This window comes from Eulemur rufifrons, chromosome 30, assembly GCF_041146395.1.
Source record: "Eulemur rufifrons isolate Redbay chromosome 30, OSU_ERuf_1, whole genome shotgun sequence".
NCBI classification, from domain to species: Eukaryota; Metazoa; Chordata; class Mammalia; order Primates; family Lemuridae; genus Eulemur; species Eulemur rufifrons.
The window spans coordinates 20472071-20490539 of NC_091012.1; the positions used below are offsets into that span (position 1 = coordinate 20472071).

Genomic DNA, 18469 nt, shown 5'->3' on the forward strand with positions numbered 1-18469 from the left:
AAAAGAGGGAAGTTTTCTCATTTTCGACAACGTGGATGAACCTGGAAGACATTGTTAAGTGAAATAAGCCAGGCACAGAAAGACAAATGCCAGACGATCTCACTTATATGTGGAAAATAAAAAGGTTGAACTCATAGAAGCAGAGAGTAGCACGGTTGTTCCCAGGGGCTGGGGGGTTAGGTGAGGGTAGGACGGGGTTGGGGAGAGCTGGGGGAGAGAATGATGGGGCGATGTTGGTCAAAGGACACAAAATTTCAGTTGACAGAAGGAATAAATTTAAGAGATTTATTGTACATCATGATGACTATAGTTAATATCAATGTATTCTTGAACATTGCTAAGCAAATAGATTTTAAATGTTCTCAACACAAAAAATACATATATGAGTTAATGGATATGTTAATTAGCTTGATTTAGTCCTTCCATAATGTATACAAATATCAAAATATCATGTTGTACACCATAAATATATTCAACTTTTCTTTGTCAATTTAAAAAATTTACCATGTGAACCTTTTTTTAAATGTTTTTGAGACAGAGTCTCACTCTGGTGCCCAGGCTAGAGTGCCGTGGCGTCAGCCTAGCTCACAGCAACCTCAAACTCCTGGGCTCAAGCGATCCTTTTGCCTCAGCCTCCCGAGTAGCTGGGACTACAGGCATGCGCCACCATGCCCGGCTAATTTTTTCTATATATATTTTTAGCTGTCCATATAATTTCTTTCTATTTTTAGTAGAGATGGGGATCTCGCTCTTGCTCAGGCTGGTCTCGAACTCCTGAGCTCAAACAACCTGCCCGCCTCGGCCTCCCAGAGTGCTAGGATTACAGGCATGAGCCACCGCGCCCGGCCTGAACCATTTTTAAGCATACGGTTCAGTGGCATTAGGTACATTCCTGACATTGTGCAGCCATCCCCACCGTCCATCCACAGACCTTCCTGATCTTCCCAAACTGAAACTCTGTCCCTATTAAGCAATAGCTCTTCATCTCTCACCCCCCCCCAGGCCTTGGTACCCACCATTCTACTTTCTATCTCTATGAGATGGACCATGCACCTCATAGAAATGGAATCCTGCAGTATTTATTTCGGAAACTCGACGCGCGTCAGTGTTTCTCCTTGCTGTTGACGGTCTCCGCGTGTGCGCGTGTGGCGTGTGCGTGTCACCTGCGGCAAGTCTGGAAAGCAGCTTCGGTCAGTCAGCCTGAAGAGCCTGCGCTGTGCCAGCCACCTGTCCGGACCGTGTGCTGGGGCAGCAACCAGGACCCCCAAAGAGTCTGTCTTTGCGTCGCTAACATGCTCCTGGGGGGAAGAAGGTTATTCCAGCTTCATAAAACACATCTGGAAGCTTTTCTTTACTTTCTTTAAAACGCTGGGATTGTTTGTGTCTTAAAGGCCAGAAATAATTCATTTGAGGATTCTCTAGGCCTGAGGCTGTTACAGGGGTGGTTGTCTGATAATTTGCCATTTTTTTCCCCTGCTCAGCTGTTGTTGGGGTGTCCCTACCTCCGCAGCTGCAAAACTGTGTGAACAAAAGTGTTCCTGAAAGCCCTGCAGCCCACAGTAGCATAGCGGGCGGGGCAGGAAGACAGGAGAGGCTCCTTTTGGAGCAGGTCACACTTTCCAGTCGCTCAGGATCTGGGGACACCAGAGGGCCAGGCCACTGCTCAAACCCTGAACGCACCTCCCTTAGGGTTAAAATGGTTCAAGAGCTAAGAGCCCTCCTCCCTCCTCCCCTCCCATTCCTCCTGCCCTCCCCCTGCTCCAGCCCTCAGGGCCCCGCCCATGCACTCCCCTCCCCGCTCCCCTCGTCCTCCCACTAAGGCATAGGAAGAGATGCTCTTCCCGTGTCGTGGGGAAATGGGAGATGCAGCCACATGAGCAATCTCGCACGCACACAAGAATGACCAGCACTGACAACACTGATGACCCCAAGCATCGGTGAGGATGTGGAGCACGTGGAAGGTTCACACACAATGGCCAGCGAGAGTGCAGAATGGTACAGGCTCTTTGAATAACTGTTCGGCAGTTTCTTATAAACTTAAACTTCACCCACCCTAACCAAGGAAATCCACTTGTGTGTGGCAAAAAGAAACGAATGCATAGACTCGTGCAAGGGCGTTCATAGCTGCTTTATTTGCAATAGCCCATCAATAGATGAATGGATAAACAAAACGGTGTCTCTGCATACCGTGGGATACCACTCGGCAAGAAAAAGGAGTGAAGCAGGAGCGGTACCCCAGTAGTCCCAGCTACTCAAGAGGCTGAGGCAGGAGGATCGCTTGAGCCTGGGAGTTCAAGACCAGCCTGGGCAGGCCGGGCGTGGTGGCTCACGCCTGTAATCCTAGCACTCTGGGAGGCCGAGGCGGGTGGATCGCTCAAGGTCAGGAGTTCAAGACCAGCCTGAGCAAGAGCGAGACCCCCGTCTCTACTAAAAACAGAAAGAAATTATCTGGCCAACTAAAATATATATAGAAAAAATAGCCGGGCATGGTGGTGCATGCCTGTAGTCCCAGCTACTCGGGAGGCTGAGACAGGAGGATCGCTTAAGCCCAGGAGTTTGAGGTTGCTGTGAGCTAGGCTGATGCCACGGCACTCACTCTAGCCTGGGCAACAGAGTGAGACTCTGTCTCAAAAAAAAAAAAGACCAGCCTGGGCAACATAGTGAGACCTGGTCTCTACAAAAAATTTGAAAAAAAGGAAGGAAAATTCCAATATGGGTATGAATCTCAAAAACATTATGCTAAGTGAAAGACACCAGACACAAAAGACTGTCTGCTGGTTGCTTCCATTTATATGAACTTCCAGAACATGCCAAACCAACCTGTCGTTTTTGCTGCAGCCTCCACGTTGCGCGTGTGAAAAATTCAAGTTATATATTAATATGTGCACACTTCACTGGATCATGTAATATAGCACAATACAAATGTTTCAGTGTGTCAGCTTCTAAAGCTGTACCTTTCACTGGAAGGGCCACTTTAACTGTCTCCCACTGGTTTTCTCATGTATATGTAGCTACTAATAACTACATTGCCAACATGTTCTGAGTATTTTAGAATTCTCCTTGTGACTTTCTTAAAATTTATACTGAGTAGGGATTTTGTGTTATCCACTCCGCTGCGCCCGCGCTGTCCTCTGAGACTATGCTCTGTCTGGTGCCACGCCCGAGGGCTGAGCTGCTTCCTGTGTCATGGCTCCGACGCTGTCACGTCTGGAGATGCCGCTCGTGGACGTGGCGCACACGCAGGGTGCAGAGCGCCACACCTTCCTGTCACCGCATCTCCGGTCAGGGCCTGCCCACATTTTCTGTGTCTTCATGGAGCTGTTTCCTGCTTGACCCAAATGCCTGCGAGGGAAGCCTCGGAGAAACCTCTTTTCACCATGTCTCTTTCTCCCTAGAGGGCTGGCAGTTTTTGCTCTAGATATTTTGAGCCTCTTTTAACATTATTCCTAAAATGTTTTTGTTTTGTCCCAGTCTATTTTGTCTGATATTAATATAGCTATGCCAGCTTTCTTTTGGTTAGTAGCTGCCTAGCATTCATCCTTTCACATGTAATCTTCCCATGGACATATGTTTGAGGTGTGTCTCTAGTAAACAGCATATGCCTGCAAATTGTGGTTTTGGTCCAATCTGACGATCTCTGGAACCTCTGACAGTTGCCAATCTGAAGCCCTCAAGGAAGTTACATCTGCCGTTTGCTGTGTCTCTTCCAGGAGAAGCCCCCAGTGGGGCTGGCTCAGCTTCCCCACCTGCTCTCGCTGTACCATGTACAGAGCAGTCTGGGAAAGCAGCCATTGCAACTGCCGAGACCAAGCGCAGGGGACTCCCAGAGGAAGCTGAGATGCACAGCAGCCGCCCTGTGTCCACACTTGACCCGTGACACATCTGAAGGGCGGTTGCCAGGGGCTGGTGGGGGTGCGGGGCACTGGGGGGACAGAATTTCAGTTTTACGAGATGAAAAGAGTTCTGGAGATGGATAGTGGCCATGGCTGCACAATGTTATGAATGTATTTGACACCACTGAACCACACACTTAAAAGTGGGTAAGATGGGTCAGGAGTTCGAGACTAGCCTGAGCAAGAGGAGACCTGTCTCTAGCAAAAATAGGAAAATTAGCAGAGTGTAGTGGCGTGCACCTGTCGTCCCAGCTGCTTGGGAGGCTGGGGCAGGAGGCTCGCTTGAGCCCAGGAGTTGGAGGTTGCTGTGACCTGTGATTGATGATGCCACTGCACCCTAGCTGGGGCGACAGAGAGAAACCCTGTCTCAAAAAAAAAGGGGGGGGGAGGGGTTAAGATGGTAAATTTTTTGATATATGTATTTCACCACAATAAAAACATTTTAAAATGTATTTTCAAACTGAAATTTGGATCCGAAATGCTGGTGGCAAGGGCTCCCTGGAACGCAGTTACAAACAAGAGCTACAGAGGGAAATCCAAAGCCCCAAGGCAAACCCTGCCTTGGCCACTTCCGACCTCCATGAACTTGAAGGTCTTTCAACTTCTCTAAACTTACTTTCCTGGACAGTAAGTCCTCAATGACTTTTCTCTCCTGCCACTAGGATTCCTGTCCTATCGGACAGCTGTAGCAATGGTCCATCCTGCCTCGCTTGCAAGTTACCAACGACTTAGTACGTGATTTTATAGCCTCAACCTAAAGGAAAAAACTGAAGCAGAATTAATATAAGTAGAGAGTTTATTTGGGCCAAATTGGAGGATTGCAAACTGGGAAACACACTTCCAAACAAAGTTTGGGAGATGCTCCAAGTTGGGGCAGTTACGACCAGATTTTTGAGGACAAAATGAAGAGGTGCCAGGCACAGTGGCTCACATCTGTAATCCTAGCACTCTGGGAGGCCGAGACAGGAGGATCACTTGAGGCCAGGAGTTCAAGACCAGCCTGAGCAAGAGAGAGACCCTGTCTCTACCAAAAATAGAAAAATTAGTCAGGCGTGGTGGTGTGCAACTGTAGTCCCAGCTACTCTGGAGGCTGAGGTGGGAGGATCATTTGAGCAGGAGTTCGAGGCTGCAGTGAGCTATGATTGCATTACTGCAATCCAGCCTGGGCGACAGAGTGAAACCCTATCTCAAAAAAAAAAAAAGAGGAGGTTTAGCAAGGTCTAGCGAGGCCTGTTCACACAGAAATGCCATTGGTTAACAGGACTAAGCTTCGCTTCAGAATAGTCATTCTCAGTTTGTGATTAACTCAGTTTCTGGAATTCTTTACAAAACTAGGAGGGCTGATTCTGCTGGGAGAGAGTATAAAAATGAAAATAAAAATTTTAATTTTTAAAAGTCAGGAGGGTCCAGGAATTTCGGGGAGTAACTGTGGCCTCAGGCCCACTCCCCTTTGGCCGCTGTAATTGAGCTAACCTCAGTTTGTGTGATTTCGTTTTCAGTGGAGTAGCTTCTACTCTTGGTGACCAGCCTACACGCTTTGAGAGAGGAAACTGAGGCACAGAGAGCTTAACTCACCCAAGGCCTTCCAGCTAGTGATGTGCAGAGATCAGCCTCTATTTTTTAAAAAAAATGTGGTCAAATACGTATAACATTTATCATCTTAACTATTTTTTCTTTTTTGTTTCTTGTTTTTTTCCTTTCTTAATCATTTTTAGGTTCAATGATATTAAATACATTAATAATGTGCAGCCATCACCACCATCCCTCCCTAGATCTCTTTTCTTTTCTTTTCTTTTTTTTGAGACAGAGTCGAACTCTGTTGCCCGGGCTAGAGTGCCGTGGCATCAAGCTCACAGCAACCTCAAACTCCTGGGCTCAAGCAATCCTCCTGCCTCAGCCTCCCGAGTAGCTGGGACTACAGACATGCGCCACCATGCTCGGCTAATTTTTTTCTATATATATTTTTAGCTGTCCAGATCATCTCTTTCTATTTTTAGTAGAGATGGAGTCTCACTCTTGCTCAGGCTGATCTTGAACGCCTGACCTCGAGCGATCCTCCCGCTTGGGCCTCCCAGAGTGCTAGGATTACAGGCGTGAGCCACCGCACCCGGCCGGCAACCTTGATTTTAAAAGGCAAACGAGAACAAAATGAGCTTCTAGGTGACTCCCATCAGATTAGCAGAGAGTAAACCCTGTGACAACCCAGGCGCAGATGAGGCCGCGGTGCAGCAGGAACTCCGCGGGGCGGTAATTTCAGCACGCGCTCTGGCGAAGGAGTCGGCACAGGGCCGCGCACGCGCAGCAGTGCTGTCGTGAAGAACACCAAACGACGAGAATGCGGCCCGGGGAAAACCTGCCACCGATCCGGCCCTGCAGCCGGTCCAAAAGGACCCGGACAGCGTGTGCATTTATAGAAAACGGAAACACGAGGCAGACAGTAGTCGCATCACTCATGCATGTACCACGTGTGGGAGAGGGATGCGAGGGACATAGACCTAAAGCTGGATGGTGGCTCCAGTCCTGAGCTGGCCGAGATGGTGGCGCAGACACCCCGGCCGAGGCCCCAGTGCAAGTCAAGTGGGGCCAGGAAGAGGCAGAAGTAAAACAAGAAGTCAGCAGTTCCGAAGAGAAACAGCAAAGATCAAAGCGAAGGGCGGGCAACAGAAGAAAAGACTAGAAAAACATGAAAAGATTTGAAGGACCGGGCTCCCGTGGATCTCTGGATCCACAGAGGCCTGGCCCTGGAAACAAGATGTCCACAAGCTGGGCCAAGGCAGTGCCTTCCAGCCACCTGGTCACTGAGCAGAGAAGCAGCACCCAGGACACCTAGGAGGAAGGCTGCTTGTCTTGGCACAGAATGCAGAGTGCAAAAATAGACTGGACTGGATCAACCCCGGTCCTAAGAGCCTCTACTTTGAAGCCTCCAGGGCCGGGTGCGGTGGCTCACACCCTGTAATCCCAGCATTTTGGGAGGCCGAGGCAGGAGGATCGCTTGAGCCTAGGAGTTTGAGACCAGCTTAAGCAACATAGAAAGACCCCATCTCTACAAAAATTTTTAAAAATTAGCCGGGCATGATGGCACACACCTGTAGTCCCAGCTTCTCGGGAGCCTGGGGCAGGAGGATCGCTTGAGCCCATGAGTTGGAGGCTGCAGTGAGCTATGATGATGCCACGGCACTCTAGGTGGGGCGACAGAGCGAGACTCTGTCTCAAAAAAAAAAAAAAAAGCAAAAAAACCCAATCACATGACTATTTGGGGACTTGCTTGAGAACATAAACTGCCTACATTATATTCATCCAATATTTCTACCCACGGGGACCTTCAAAGTAGGGAGGGAAATGCTTTACCTGTTGGACGTGCCTGGAGAACAAAATCTCCTTTGCTGTCCCCGGCCACAGCGAGACACCTTGCACAGGGTGCTGGCATTTCCTCTCCTCAGTAGAGCGTGCTCCGAGCTACACCAGTTAACTGTGGCTGGGCACGCTGTCACATTAACAAGATGACGGCTGCATTGTTTTATATATAAATACAAATTTTAGGTATTTACTAATAAATTTATAGTGATTATAACAATTTTTCTTATCCACGGTGCAGTGTTCATATAATAATTTTCTAATGAAGATTTTATAACAGAAAAGATCTGAAGTGCCTATAGGAGATGTTACAATTTAACAAAGCTAGCTGACTGTGCAGGCACCCAGAAAACTGTTTTCAGCAAGGCCAGACCCCCAAAAGCTATGACGAAAAAGACAGACATGTAGGACCACATAAATCTTCAGCCATGTTGCCTTAAGATATTCGCAGAGTGAAAAGACAAACATGAAAAGCAGGGCTGAAGGGAACTTGAGTTCCAGATTCCCGGGCGTCTCTACGATCCCACTCCTGAGACTCAGGCCCAACGTGTGCCGTTGCCAGCACTGCGTGAGGTCCTCAAGGCAAGATGGGGCCTGTACGTTCCATGTGAATTGAAGGGAACAGGGGAAAGTGTGGGCAGGTCACCATGAGACCCAGGTGGGGGAGGTGACAACGATGACTGTGTCCCGATCAAGCCGCATACATGCGTGCTATGGAATCCCCGTGAGAGTGTACATGTCACTTCGTGTGGAGAGACACATGTGAAGGTGGTGGAGCCACCAGAATCCTGACAGTCCCCTTCACTGGCTGTGGGTGACGTTTACGTTTCTTCTCTATACTTTCCTGTGTTGCTGGTTTGTTTTCCCTCCAATGAGCCCGTATTATCTACACAGTCAGAACAAAAACAATAAAACCATTTTCTTGGAGGAAGAAGCCCAGTGGCAATACTATTGCCACTCGGTTCAGGGAGAAGCAGCGTGGAGAGCAAGCCGGGCGGGGCGGGTGCTCGGGTTTCTAGTCCTGTGTTGTAACTTTCAGCCAAGTCAAACTTCTGGAGTTTCAGTTTCTCTATCTGTGAAATGAGGGGGTTGGCACAGACGATTTCTAAGATCCCGCCCAGCTTGGAACCTCTCAACCGTTAGGGCAAAGGTAAAAGAGAGGCCCCATCTGGGAGCCATTGGCTCCTCAGCTGTGCAGGGACTTGGTGGAGCAGCAAGACTGAGAACAGTGACAAACACAGACACAGCAACAGCCAACGTCCCTGGGAGCCCCGTGCAGAGCCAGAGGAGGCACAACCGCGAGGCTCGAGTCTCGTCCCTCCGGTGGTGGCTCAGGGGATGCCGGCATCTGCGAGCCTGGGCCGGGGCTGAGGCACTCTGAGGTCCCAACCCCAGAAGCAGGGGTTCACTTGGGCAGGAAGGGACGCAGGAAGCTGTGTCACTAAAGCTGGCCACACTTTGAGACACACTGATCAAAAAAAGGGCACGGGGAGAGAAGGTGATCAAAAAAAGGGCACGGGGAGAGAAGGTTCCAGGCCGTGGCCTGCCCTGCTCCGTCTCGCACAGGTTCTGGGACTTCTGGCGTCAGTTGGGTTGGCTCAGTGTGGGGTTGCTGGATTTAGCAAATAAAAAATACAGGATGCCCAGCCGAATTTGAATTTCACCTTGACAATGAATAATGTTTTAGTGTAAGCATGTCTCATGCAACATTTGAGATACATTTGTGTTAAAACATTATTCGTCACCCTGCATATAATCTGGCAGGAGAGAGGAGAGTAGGTAAGGCGTCCTGAGGTCTCCAGCCCTCCTGAGGTGTCCCCTCCACTTGGGCCCCTCCCCAGGGTTCCCCCAGGCCCCCTGTGGCTCCACACCCACCCCATGCTCACAGCGGTGTGCACAGTTCTTCACGAAACTGCCCTGAAGCACGCTAATCTGGGTGTTCCACCTGTTTCCTGTGGGACCCTGCCTGACACAGGAGTGCGATGAAACCCAGAAGGCTCTCGGGGTTACTAATGACATAGGTATTGGTAGAAATAATAAGTAAAATAGTGTTGGTGCGTGCGGCTCAAAGGTATGGAATGAACAAGTCCCAACAATTCAGTGGATCCACTCTGCCCGTGAGAGAAACAGCTGTGAGCAGAGAGATAACAGAAGAGGGGTCACTGGACACCAGATGAAGACCCTGGTTCCCGTCCCCCGCCCCCGCTCCCATATCTAACGGAGCCCCGAAGGAAGCCCGCCCTTTCCTCTCCCTCCCTCTGGCCTCTCTGCAGACAGCCCACCGCCCTTTCCTCTCCTAGGGCACAAGGGGCCTTTGAGACAACTTCAAATGGAGCAAAGCTGTTTCCGCGCGCGCGAATGCTGCGCCCTGAGGGAGGGGGAGGGGCAGTGCTCTCGGGCCCTTACGTGGTAGCGTTTCAAGAGGGTCCTTCAGGCTGAGCCCCGTCACCCCACAACCCACTTGAGATGTGCTCAGCCAGGACAGGAAGTGCAGCCCAGATGCCCAGTTTCGATAGCATGTCAACCCTCGGGGCACTGAGCAGGTGCACTTGGGTGGCCCATTCTGAGATGCCATTTGGCAAGGACAGGGCGTCCTCTGTCCTCTGCCCTCGCCTTTGTAGCTGATCACTTATCCATTTAATTTGAGGATGGCCACTCAGACGGGCCCAAACTCTGTACCAGTGAATAAGAAAAGCCTAAACCAGAAAATTCTACTCAGTATTTGAGGCTACAGGGACAAGACGGCTGCAGTCTGGCACTGGAGAGATCTCAGCTGAAATGAGTGGTTGACATCCGCTTTCTTCCGAAGTCCCCTTTAGGGGCCGGATGCTTTTCAGGTGAAAGGTGGTGACACTGGCCTATACGGAACACACTGACAAGCAAGGAGGAAAGAGTGCACAGAGGGGAGAGGCCCCCGGGGCTCTGGAGAGGGCAGTCCAAGTGCAGAATCCTCAGTGCCTCTTTAGCCCTGGCATTGGCCGAGAGATGACCCGGCATCCTGACCCACAAACTAGGGGGTCAGACCCCTGGCTAGAGGGCTCAAAAACTGTCATCTGCATGAGAAGCACACTGGGGGGTTTAAAGATGTCAACTCCAGGTCCTTGCTCTGAGACGCCACCAGGAGATCATGACTCAAAAGGACCTGGGTCTCTCCAATGACCCTTCCGTAACCCTAGCCACTAAGGACATCTAAGCCACACCCTGGCTCTGAGGGTAGACCCACCAAGCGGCTTTCAGTTGAGAATTCAACTTTTGACATTTGTGTCCGTTTCTCCATCTAGACACACCCTAACCTTGTTCCACAAAGCACTTGAAGTGACGTGTCTTTCATGGGACCTGCCTATAGCTAACACGAACACCAAATCAGCTTGGCCGTCACAGGTGTTGTGGGGAGTTAAGTGATTTCCCCATTAGTCTGCTGGGCATGTGTTGAGTGTGACCCAGTCTCCCTGAATCAAGTCACCTCTGGGGACACTCACTGGTAGCCCCAATGGCTGGCTTGCCTAGCTGTTGCCAGACCACACCTAGGACTTGACACCCCAAAGACACTTGCAGACACCCTCGCTCTCTCCAACTGCGAGCGTGACGGACTTCTTGGGGTTATTTCCACCATTCCCTGATGCTTTATTTCGAAACATTTCAAACCACAGAAAAGTTGCGAGCATAGTATGAGGAGCACGTACACATCCTGCACCTAGATCTTTGCTTTATGTCTTCGAAAGTAAGCTGTAGAGGTCATCACACTTCACGCCTGAGTACTGAAGCTTGTCACTTCTAAAGGAAGGACAGTCTTTGGTGTAATCATCATATATTATCACACCCAGGACACCAGCACTGATAACAGACTGTCATCTGACAGTCCATTTCAATGGGGGGGCGGTCATCAGTTTTAAGTATTAATAGCTTCTTTCCACACTTTAATGTGTCTTCCCCTCAGGATGGAGTCGTTGGCAAGTGCTTAAATTTGTCAGAAACAAAAACGCAAAGTGGAACTGGAGCACGTCACAGACCTTGGACCAGAAGTGGCCTGTGAGGCACTGGAAGAGACGCCACCGGGCGAGCTGATGGTCACACAGCTTGAGGACCACGAAGCCCAGGCAGGAGAGCACTCCTAGAGCTAGGTAGGTGGCCGAGGAGGTGCTGCCATACCGCCGGTGGGCGCGCAGGGCCTGCCCCACGGTGGCCACCACGTGAACACCCAGCGTGACCTCGAACCCGAGGGGGTGCAGTAGTGCAAGGCCGTAGCTGGCCAGGGAGAGGCACTCGATGGACAGGAACAACCAGGGCTTCCAGCCCCTGTCTAGGTAGAAGCACCAGGCCAGCGGCCACGCGAAGATGGGCAAAGTGAGCCACTGGTCGAGCACCGCGGCCGGCCGCGTCTGGGTCCAGATGCGCAGCCACTGCACGGGGCCGTAGAGCAGCGCCATGCCCGCGAAGACGGCTTTCAGGTAGCCGGCCCTCCCCATCTCCGCCGGGCACCCTGGGGCGCTGCTGTTCCTCCGCAGCCAGTACACGCCCAGGAGCACGTAGGCCAAGTTCACAAGTGAGTTGAAGGGCATGGCCAGGAAGGCTGGGAGGCCGGCCACGGGCACCTCTGCGTAGTGCTCATAGCCCACTTGGACGAAGACGCCCTCGAAAACGCCTGTGTAGACGGTGGCAGCACAGAGGCAGCCTGCCACGGCCACGTGGAAGAGGGCCTGCCCCGACTCCGGCTTCATCTGGAACCCTCAGTGTGACCCAGGCCAGAGAGCTTAAAAGAGCAGCAGCCAGCAGCCGCTGTGATTTCAGAATTCAGATAAACAGCTTTTGAAAAACACTCCTTGGCTTCCCAGCTGAGCCAGCAGGAAGACGTCCCGTGATTTCCGACGCAGATGCTGCGACCTTGCCCCGGAGGAAGGCAGGAGCCCCGCTGATTGGCTGGCACGAGCGGAGGACCGTTCTGCCTTTTTCCTTTGTGGTTACAAAAAGAGTGTGGTTAGAAAACAAACAGCCAAAAAAGAGCCTCCATCTTCCCGACTCTGAGCCTCGGGATCCACCAACGGTTTTCATCAGACAAAACAAATAAAAGTCAAACGATACCCACAGTATGTTCACCTTCTTACTCGTGGTCTCTAGAAGCCTCTGGAATTCTCTACTGCCTCTCTCTCCTGGCACCTATGCTGCTCTTCTTTCATCTGTGTACTATAAAAATCCTGCTCATTGTCCTAGTTCCCTTAAAGCCACTGCATTTAGAGACTTAAACCTTTCCTAGGTCTGTCGTTCCAACTCAGAACGTGGAACTTTCCAGGCCAGCCCCAAAGCTCTTTTAACCAAATACCCAGTTGAACTAGAGAGACCATTAGACGCGGTCCGAGTTCTGGCTCTGAGGCAAGGGACGGTGCGGACCTGGAGGGGGACGAGGATCACCCCACCTCATCCCTCTGCCTTCCTGCGACGTGCTGAGCCCCAAGTCACCTTTCCTCAGCCCATGCTAAAACCTTCCGTTTCCGGTAGTGACAGAACTAGAGACACAATTTAATTACCCGACTGCCAACTGCTCTGGGGCTGGCTGTGGTGTGAGTTAGCCTAGTAGCTGAGAAACGTATGAATATCACGGGGAGAAGAGGTTCGATGCTCTGAAAAGGACTCACAGCCAAGAGGGTGGGCAGGTGTGGGGCAGAGAGAGTGGTGGGCCTCAAGTTCCAGGTAGCCTGATGCCAGACTGTTTCAGTTCCAAACCTCGGCTGTCCCACTTACTAATTGTGTGACCTTGGGCCTTAAGCATTCTGGGCCTCAGTTTGCTCACCTGTAAAGTGGGGATGCTACCAGGGTTGTCGTGTGGATTAAATGGTTTTTTTTTTTTTTTTGAGACAGAGTCTCGCTCTGTCACATGGACTAGAGTGCTGTGGTGTCAGCCTAACTCACAGCAACCTCAAACTCCTGGGCTCAAGCAATCCTCCTGCCTCAGCCTCCCGAGTAGCTGGGACTACAGGCACATGCCACCATGTCTGGGTAATTTTTTTCTATTTCCAGTTGCCCAGCTAATTTCTTTCTGTTTTTAGTAGAGAGAGGGTCTTGCTCTTGCTGAGGCTGGTCTCGAACTCCTGAGCTCAAACGATCCGCCCGCCTCGGCCTCCCAGAGTGCTAGGATTACAGGCATGAGCCACCGCGCTTGGCCTTAAATGGGTTCTTATACAGATGGTCCCCAACTTATGATCTTTCGACTTTATGGTGTGAAAGCAATACCTGTTCAGTACGCTCCTTGCCTTACGAAGGGTTACATCCAGATAAACTCATTTTAGGCAGAAAGTCAGCTTATGATATCTCAACTTACGATGGGCTTATCCTGACATCACTTCATCTCATTGTAAGTCAAAAAGCATCTGTGTATGTAGACCACTTAGCACTGTTTATTTTACTGCATTGTTAATGGGACACAGAGTGATATTTCAATATGTGGATACAACGTACAATGACCAAATCAGGGTAACTGGCATACCCATCACCTCAAATGTTTATCGTTTCTTTGCGTTGTAAACATTAAAAATTCTGTCTTTTAGCTTTTTGAAAATTTGTAATATAAAACAGCAACTCAAAGTACTGTAGAAAAAAAGTTTTTTTTTTTTTCTTGAGACAGAGTCTCCTCTGTCACCCCAGGTAGAGTGCAGTGGTGTCATCATAGCTCACAGCAACCTCAAATTCCTGGGGTCAAATGATCCTCCTGCCTCAGCCTCCTGAGTAGCTGGGACTACAGGTGCCACCACCAGGCCCAGCTAATTTTCCTGCTGTTACTAGAGATGGGGTCTTGCTCTTGCTCGGGCTGGTCTTGAATTCCTGGCCTCAAGTGATCCTCCTGCTTCAGCCTCCCAGAGTGCTAGGATCACAGGCATGAGCCACCGTGCCCAGCCTGTAAAATAACTTTCTAAAAAGAAAATATTCAATAAATTCTATGTAACTGTATTCACCCAACAGTGCTACAGACAGCAGAACTCATTCCTCCTATCTGGCGGCAATTTCATACCCATTAACCAATCTCTTCCCATCCTCCCCTGCTCCCTACCCCTCCCTGCTTCTAATCCCTACAGTTCTACACTCTACTTCCATGAGCTCATTTGTTTTAGCTGCCACATGATGAGAGCATGCGATGTTTGTCTTTGTGTGGCTGACTTATTTTAACATAATGTCCTTCAGGCTTATCTGTGTCACTGTGAATGGCAGGACCCGCTTTCTTATGGCTACAAGAGTATTCCATTGTGAATAGACCATTCTTTGTCCGTTCGTCTGTGGATGGAAACTTAGGCTGACTCCATATCTTAGCTATTGTAAATAGTGCAAAGGCACCAAGAACTTAAAATGGGGAAAGGAAGGTCTCTTCAATAAACGGTGCTGGGAAAACTGGATTTCCACAAGCAGAAGAATGAACCTAGACCAGTGTCTCTCACCATCTACAAAAATCAACTCAAATGGGTTAAGGACTTAGCCTGAGACCTGAAAGTGTAACACTACTAGAAGACACAGGGGAAACGCTTTAGGACATTGGTCTATGCAAAGATTTTTTGGCTAAGACCTCAGAAGCGCAGGCAACAGAAACAAACATAGACAAATGGGACTCCATTCAACTGAAAAGCTTCTGCACGGCAAAGGACACGCTCAGCAGAGGGAAGACTCCTGCTGAATGGGAGAGAATATTTGCAGACTACTCATCACACAAGCACAACGTCCATCTTCCTCCCTGCAGTTTAGGCCCTAAAAGGGTGGATCTGACTCTGCTCTTCCTCCAGGGCCCAGTCAACTAAATTACACCAGAGCACAGAGTCAGCCCCTTTGTGCTCTGTCCTTACCCTTTTCCCCAGTCCTATTTGCTATGTCGCTTCTCAGACAGGTCCTGGGGGGTCTGCCCGTATCCTCTTGGGAGGGGGCTGCTGGGCCTTGAGCCGAGCTCTCTTGCTTTGCAGGTCCTGCTTTGGGGGTCCATTGCCAACAAGGACCACCAGGCCCAGCATGTGGATGTCCCGCTGCCCTCTCAAGCTCGGTGTTTCCACAAGGGAACTGAAGCCCTCGCTCCGACTCTGTATCTCTTTGCTCCACAGGAGCCTCCTATCTCAGCGTGGGGCACCCTGGACTCAACCTGCGCTGTCCTCCCAGTCTAAGGAGCTTCCAGGTCCGGGGAAGGTGGGGGTGCCCTGCCCCGGTGTTCCCACCTGCAGGTTGGCTGCTGCTAACACGGTCCGCACACAGCAGCCCCGGCGTCTTCCTCACATACCCCTGCATGGGATCACCCTTCAGTGACTGGCTCCCACTCTGTGCATGATCATGTCCCAACTTCTTGGCCAGACTTTAAGTGCCACCCCCACATATGCCTGCGAGCTTCCCAGACCCAGCTCTGTCCTCCAGCCAGAACAAGGCTCTGTAGTCCTGGAGGCCCTGTGCCCTCTGTGCCTGGACACTGCCCCTGGCCTGCTTATACCCTCAGCTTGGCTGTCATTTCCTTTCAGGCACTTCCCTATTTAGCTCCTGACTCCAGCTAGGATAGCAGCCAAAGCCCCACCTGGTATCTATGGGCTCTTCCCTGCATGCATCTGGGAACCCATGCCACCTGTGCTGGCCTGACCCTCTTGTCTACCAGCAAGCAGGGTGGAGAGCTGGGGACAATAGTCAAAAACTGTCAACTTGATAGAGGAGGAAATCCAGGAAGGGCGTGGAAAGTGACTTTTTTTTTTTTTTTTTTTTTTTGAGGCAGAGTCTCACTCTGTTGCCCGGGCTAGAGTGCCATGTCGTCAGCCTCGCTCACAGCAACCTCAAACTCCTGGGCTCAAGCGATCCTCCTGCCTCAGCCTCCCAAGTAGCTGGGACTACAGGCATGTGCCACCATGCCCGGCTAATTTTTTCTGTATATATTTTTAGTTGTCTATCTAACTTCTTTCTATTTTTAGTAGAGACGGGGGGTCTTGCTCTTGCTCAGGCTGGTCTCGAACTCCTGAGCTCAAACAATCCACCCGCCTCGGCCTCCCACAGTGCTAGGATTATAGGCGTGAGCCACTATGCCTGGCCAAGGAAAGTGACTCTTCTTTCCTGCTGCCAAGGCAGAGTCTACCCGAGCCAGAGCACAAGCTGAATGTGACGTGTACTCAAACCACCTGTCCAAGTCCCCGAGAAAAACCAGGCTACTTACTTTATGGTCTGGCTCCTCCTTACCCATGAATTGCCATGACCCTTATTATGTGACACTGAAAGCTTTTCACAGCTGCCCCTTGTGCCTGTCCCTTGGGTCTGGGGTCTTTTAGGGAAGTCCTGCACAGTGAGACAATCTCCTGGCTCACGGGCTTTCTACATATGTATGTGTTCCTGTGTTCCTGAGACTCTCCTGATTCCTGGGGCTGTATGCTTTTAATCAGGAGCCACTGTCACCTCCAGGTGAAGGAACAGTGGAGGCCTCTTTGGCCTGTAGCATTTATGACAACCACTTGTTGTGCCCCCCCCCATGACCTTCCTTCCTGTCTTTCTGCAGGTAAGGGAACATAACTTACACACAAGCTCAACTGGCCCACCCAGAGCAACCACAGTGGTTCCTGAATTTGGGGGAGAGAAATGCCGACTTCAGTTAAGGTCCTTGGACCAGCAGCTCAGCTTTCTTATTTTACAGGGGAGGGCCAGACAGGTAGGGTGACTGGACAAGGTCACATAGGGTGGTTGGTGGCACAGCAACCCAAGTAGGGGCTCTTCTCCTTTGGGTGTGCCACAGGCCTCTTTGGCTTTTCTCAAATGGATACTTCCAACTGCATAAACTAAAACACAGAGAATTACAAAATAAATTTAATATGTTCAAAGACGGTTTTTAAAATATTCTCGAAAATGTGTGATATGGTAACACATATGCTTCTTTACTAACACATTAAATTACAAGATCTACCAGCAGGATGAATAACTACACTAACTTCAAAGTAATTATTTAGCCTGCCAGTAGAGCTTGTAATTTGATCAATTTAACTTCTAGACATTCACAACAAAAGCTATGCGATGTGAAATGATCTGTCCATTTCCACTGCTGACAAAGTCACAGGTACCGCTAACGCTCTGTGCTCGGCTACGTACATTTGTAATTTCGGGAAAAGCCAAATTCCGGCCAGAGGTTAGTGAAAATAAAGATGAAATAAAGATGAGCTAAAGTGGAGAAATATCATCTGTTCTAACTCCAAGCTCCCGGACACCAGCTTGGGATCCCTGCGCTACAGCCTGCGTGTGTCTGTGGGGATGACGCCAGCGCCCAAGCGGCCTCTTGGAGAATTTGGGCCCTGGAGGCGATGCCAGTACCCACCTGTCAAAGTTGATGTTAGAACTCACAGTATTGGCGCGAAAAGGCCAGCGATCACCATACGGGTATTTTGCCTCTCGCTTTGCAGGGGGAAATTCAAATCTCGAAAAAGGGCGGACCCGAAAAGCGGCCGTGCGCCTGCGCGCGGGGCGGGGCGCGGGCCTGGGAAGCAGGCGGGGCGGGGTGACGCGAGGTGACGCGGGTCTCTGCTGCGCTCGCCCGCTTGCTTCGGGAGCCGCCGGCCTGGCTGTGCGCCCTGCTGCCGACCGGGCGCGGAGGGCCGGCGTGGGGTGGAGGGCCGGCGGGGGCCGCCTGGCTCATTTTGCTGGGACGCGGGCGGGGGCTCCCGGGGGCGGGTCCAGCGGGCCTGGGAGCCTGGGAGCGGGCGGCGGCTCCGCCCCCGCGTGCGCTCAGCTACGTCATCGCCTACTCTCGCGCCGCCTCCAGCTCCCCCCGTGGCGGGCCTCGGCCCGCCTACTGCGGCTACTGGGTGTGAGGGGCGGGAAAACGCCCGGTCCCCAGCCGTAGGCGCGACTGCAGTGTCTCCTCTCCGCCATCCCCAGCAACCCGTGCCCCTGTCCCCACTTCTGGTTAAAGGCAACTCCTTGGGCATGTGTCCCTTTAGCGACCCGGGAGACAGTTCCCAAGGGGGGCGGGGCCGAGCGCGTCTGATGGGTTCGCATTCTCATCCGGGCATTCCCTAGATGCCGCCGCCGCCATCTTTGTTTTGTGCTGATAGTCTCTATTGACGCCCGCAGACGGCCGGGCGAGGGGAAGTGGCAAGATGGCGGCTCCCAGGGCGGAGGCGTGGAGGCGCACTCGGCGGGGAGGGGGGCGGGGCGCGCCTGCACCTGACCTGAGCCGGGCTTGAGCTCTAGCCCAGCGCGCAACGGCGCCGGTCTCCATCCCCGCCGCGAGGCTGCGCGGGGTC

The 18469-nt window shown here is 51.3% G+C and overlaps 1 protein-coding gene across 1 annotated transcript; it reads right to left on the minus strand.

Annotated features, from left to right (window-relative positions):
• Nucleotides 1–11123: 11123 nt before the first annotated feature.
• Nucleotides 11124–17615, minus strand: TMEM187 (transmembrane protein 187). The gene is made up of 2 exons (XM_069463723.1): nucleotides 17542–17615; nucleotides 11124–12197 (listed from the first exon to the last, which is right to left on the minus strand). Exon 2 carries the CDS (start codon nucleotides 11963–11965, stop codon nucleotides 11165–11167), a length of 801 nt encoding a protein of 266 aa, XP_069319824.1. The 5' UTR covers nucleotides 11966–12197; nucleotides 17542–17615; the 3' UTR covers nucleotides 11124–11164.
• Nucleotides 17616–18469: the final 854 nt, after the last annotated feature.

Coding starts and splice junctions, on each gene's coding strand:
- TMEM187 (XM_069463723.1), bottom strand. CDS start 11,965: ATGAAGCCGGAGTCGGGGCAGGCCCTCTTCCACGTGGCCGTGGCAGGC.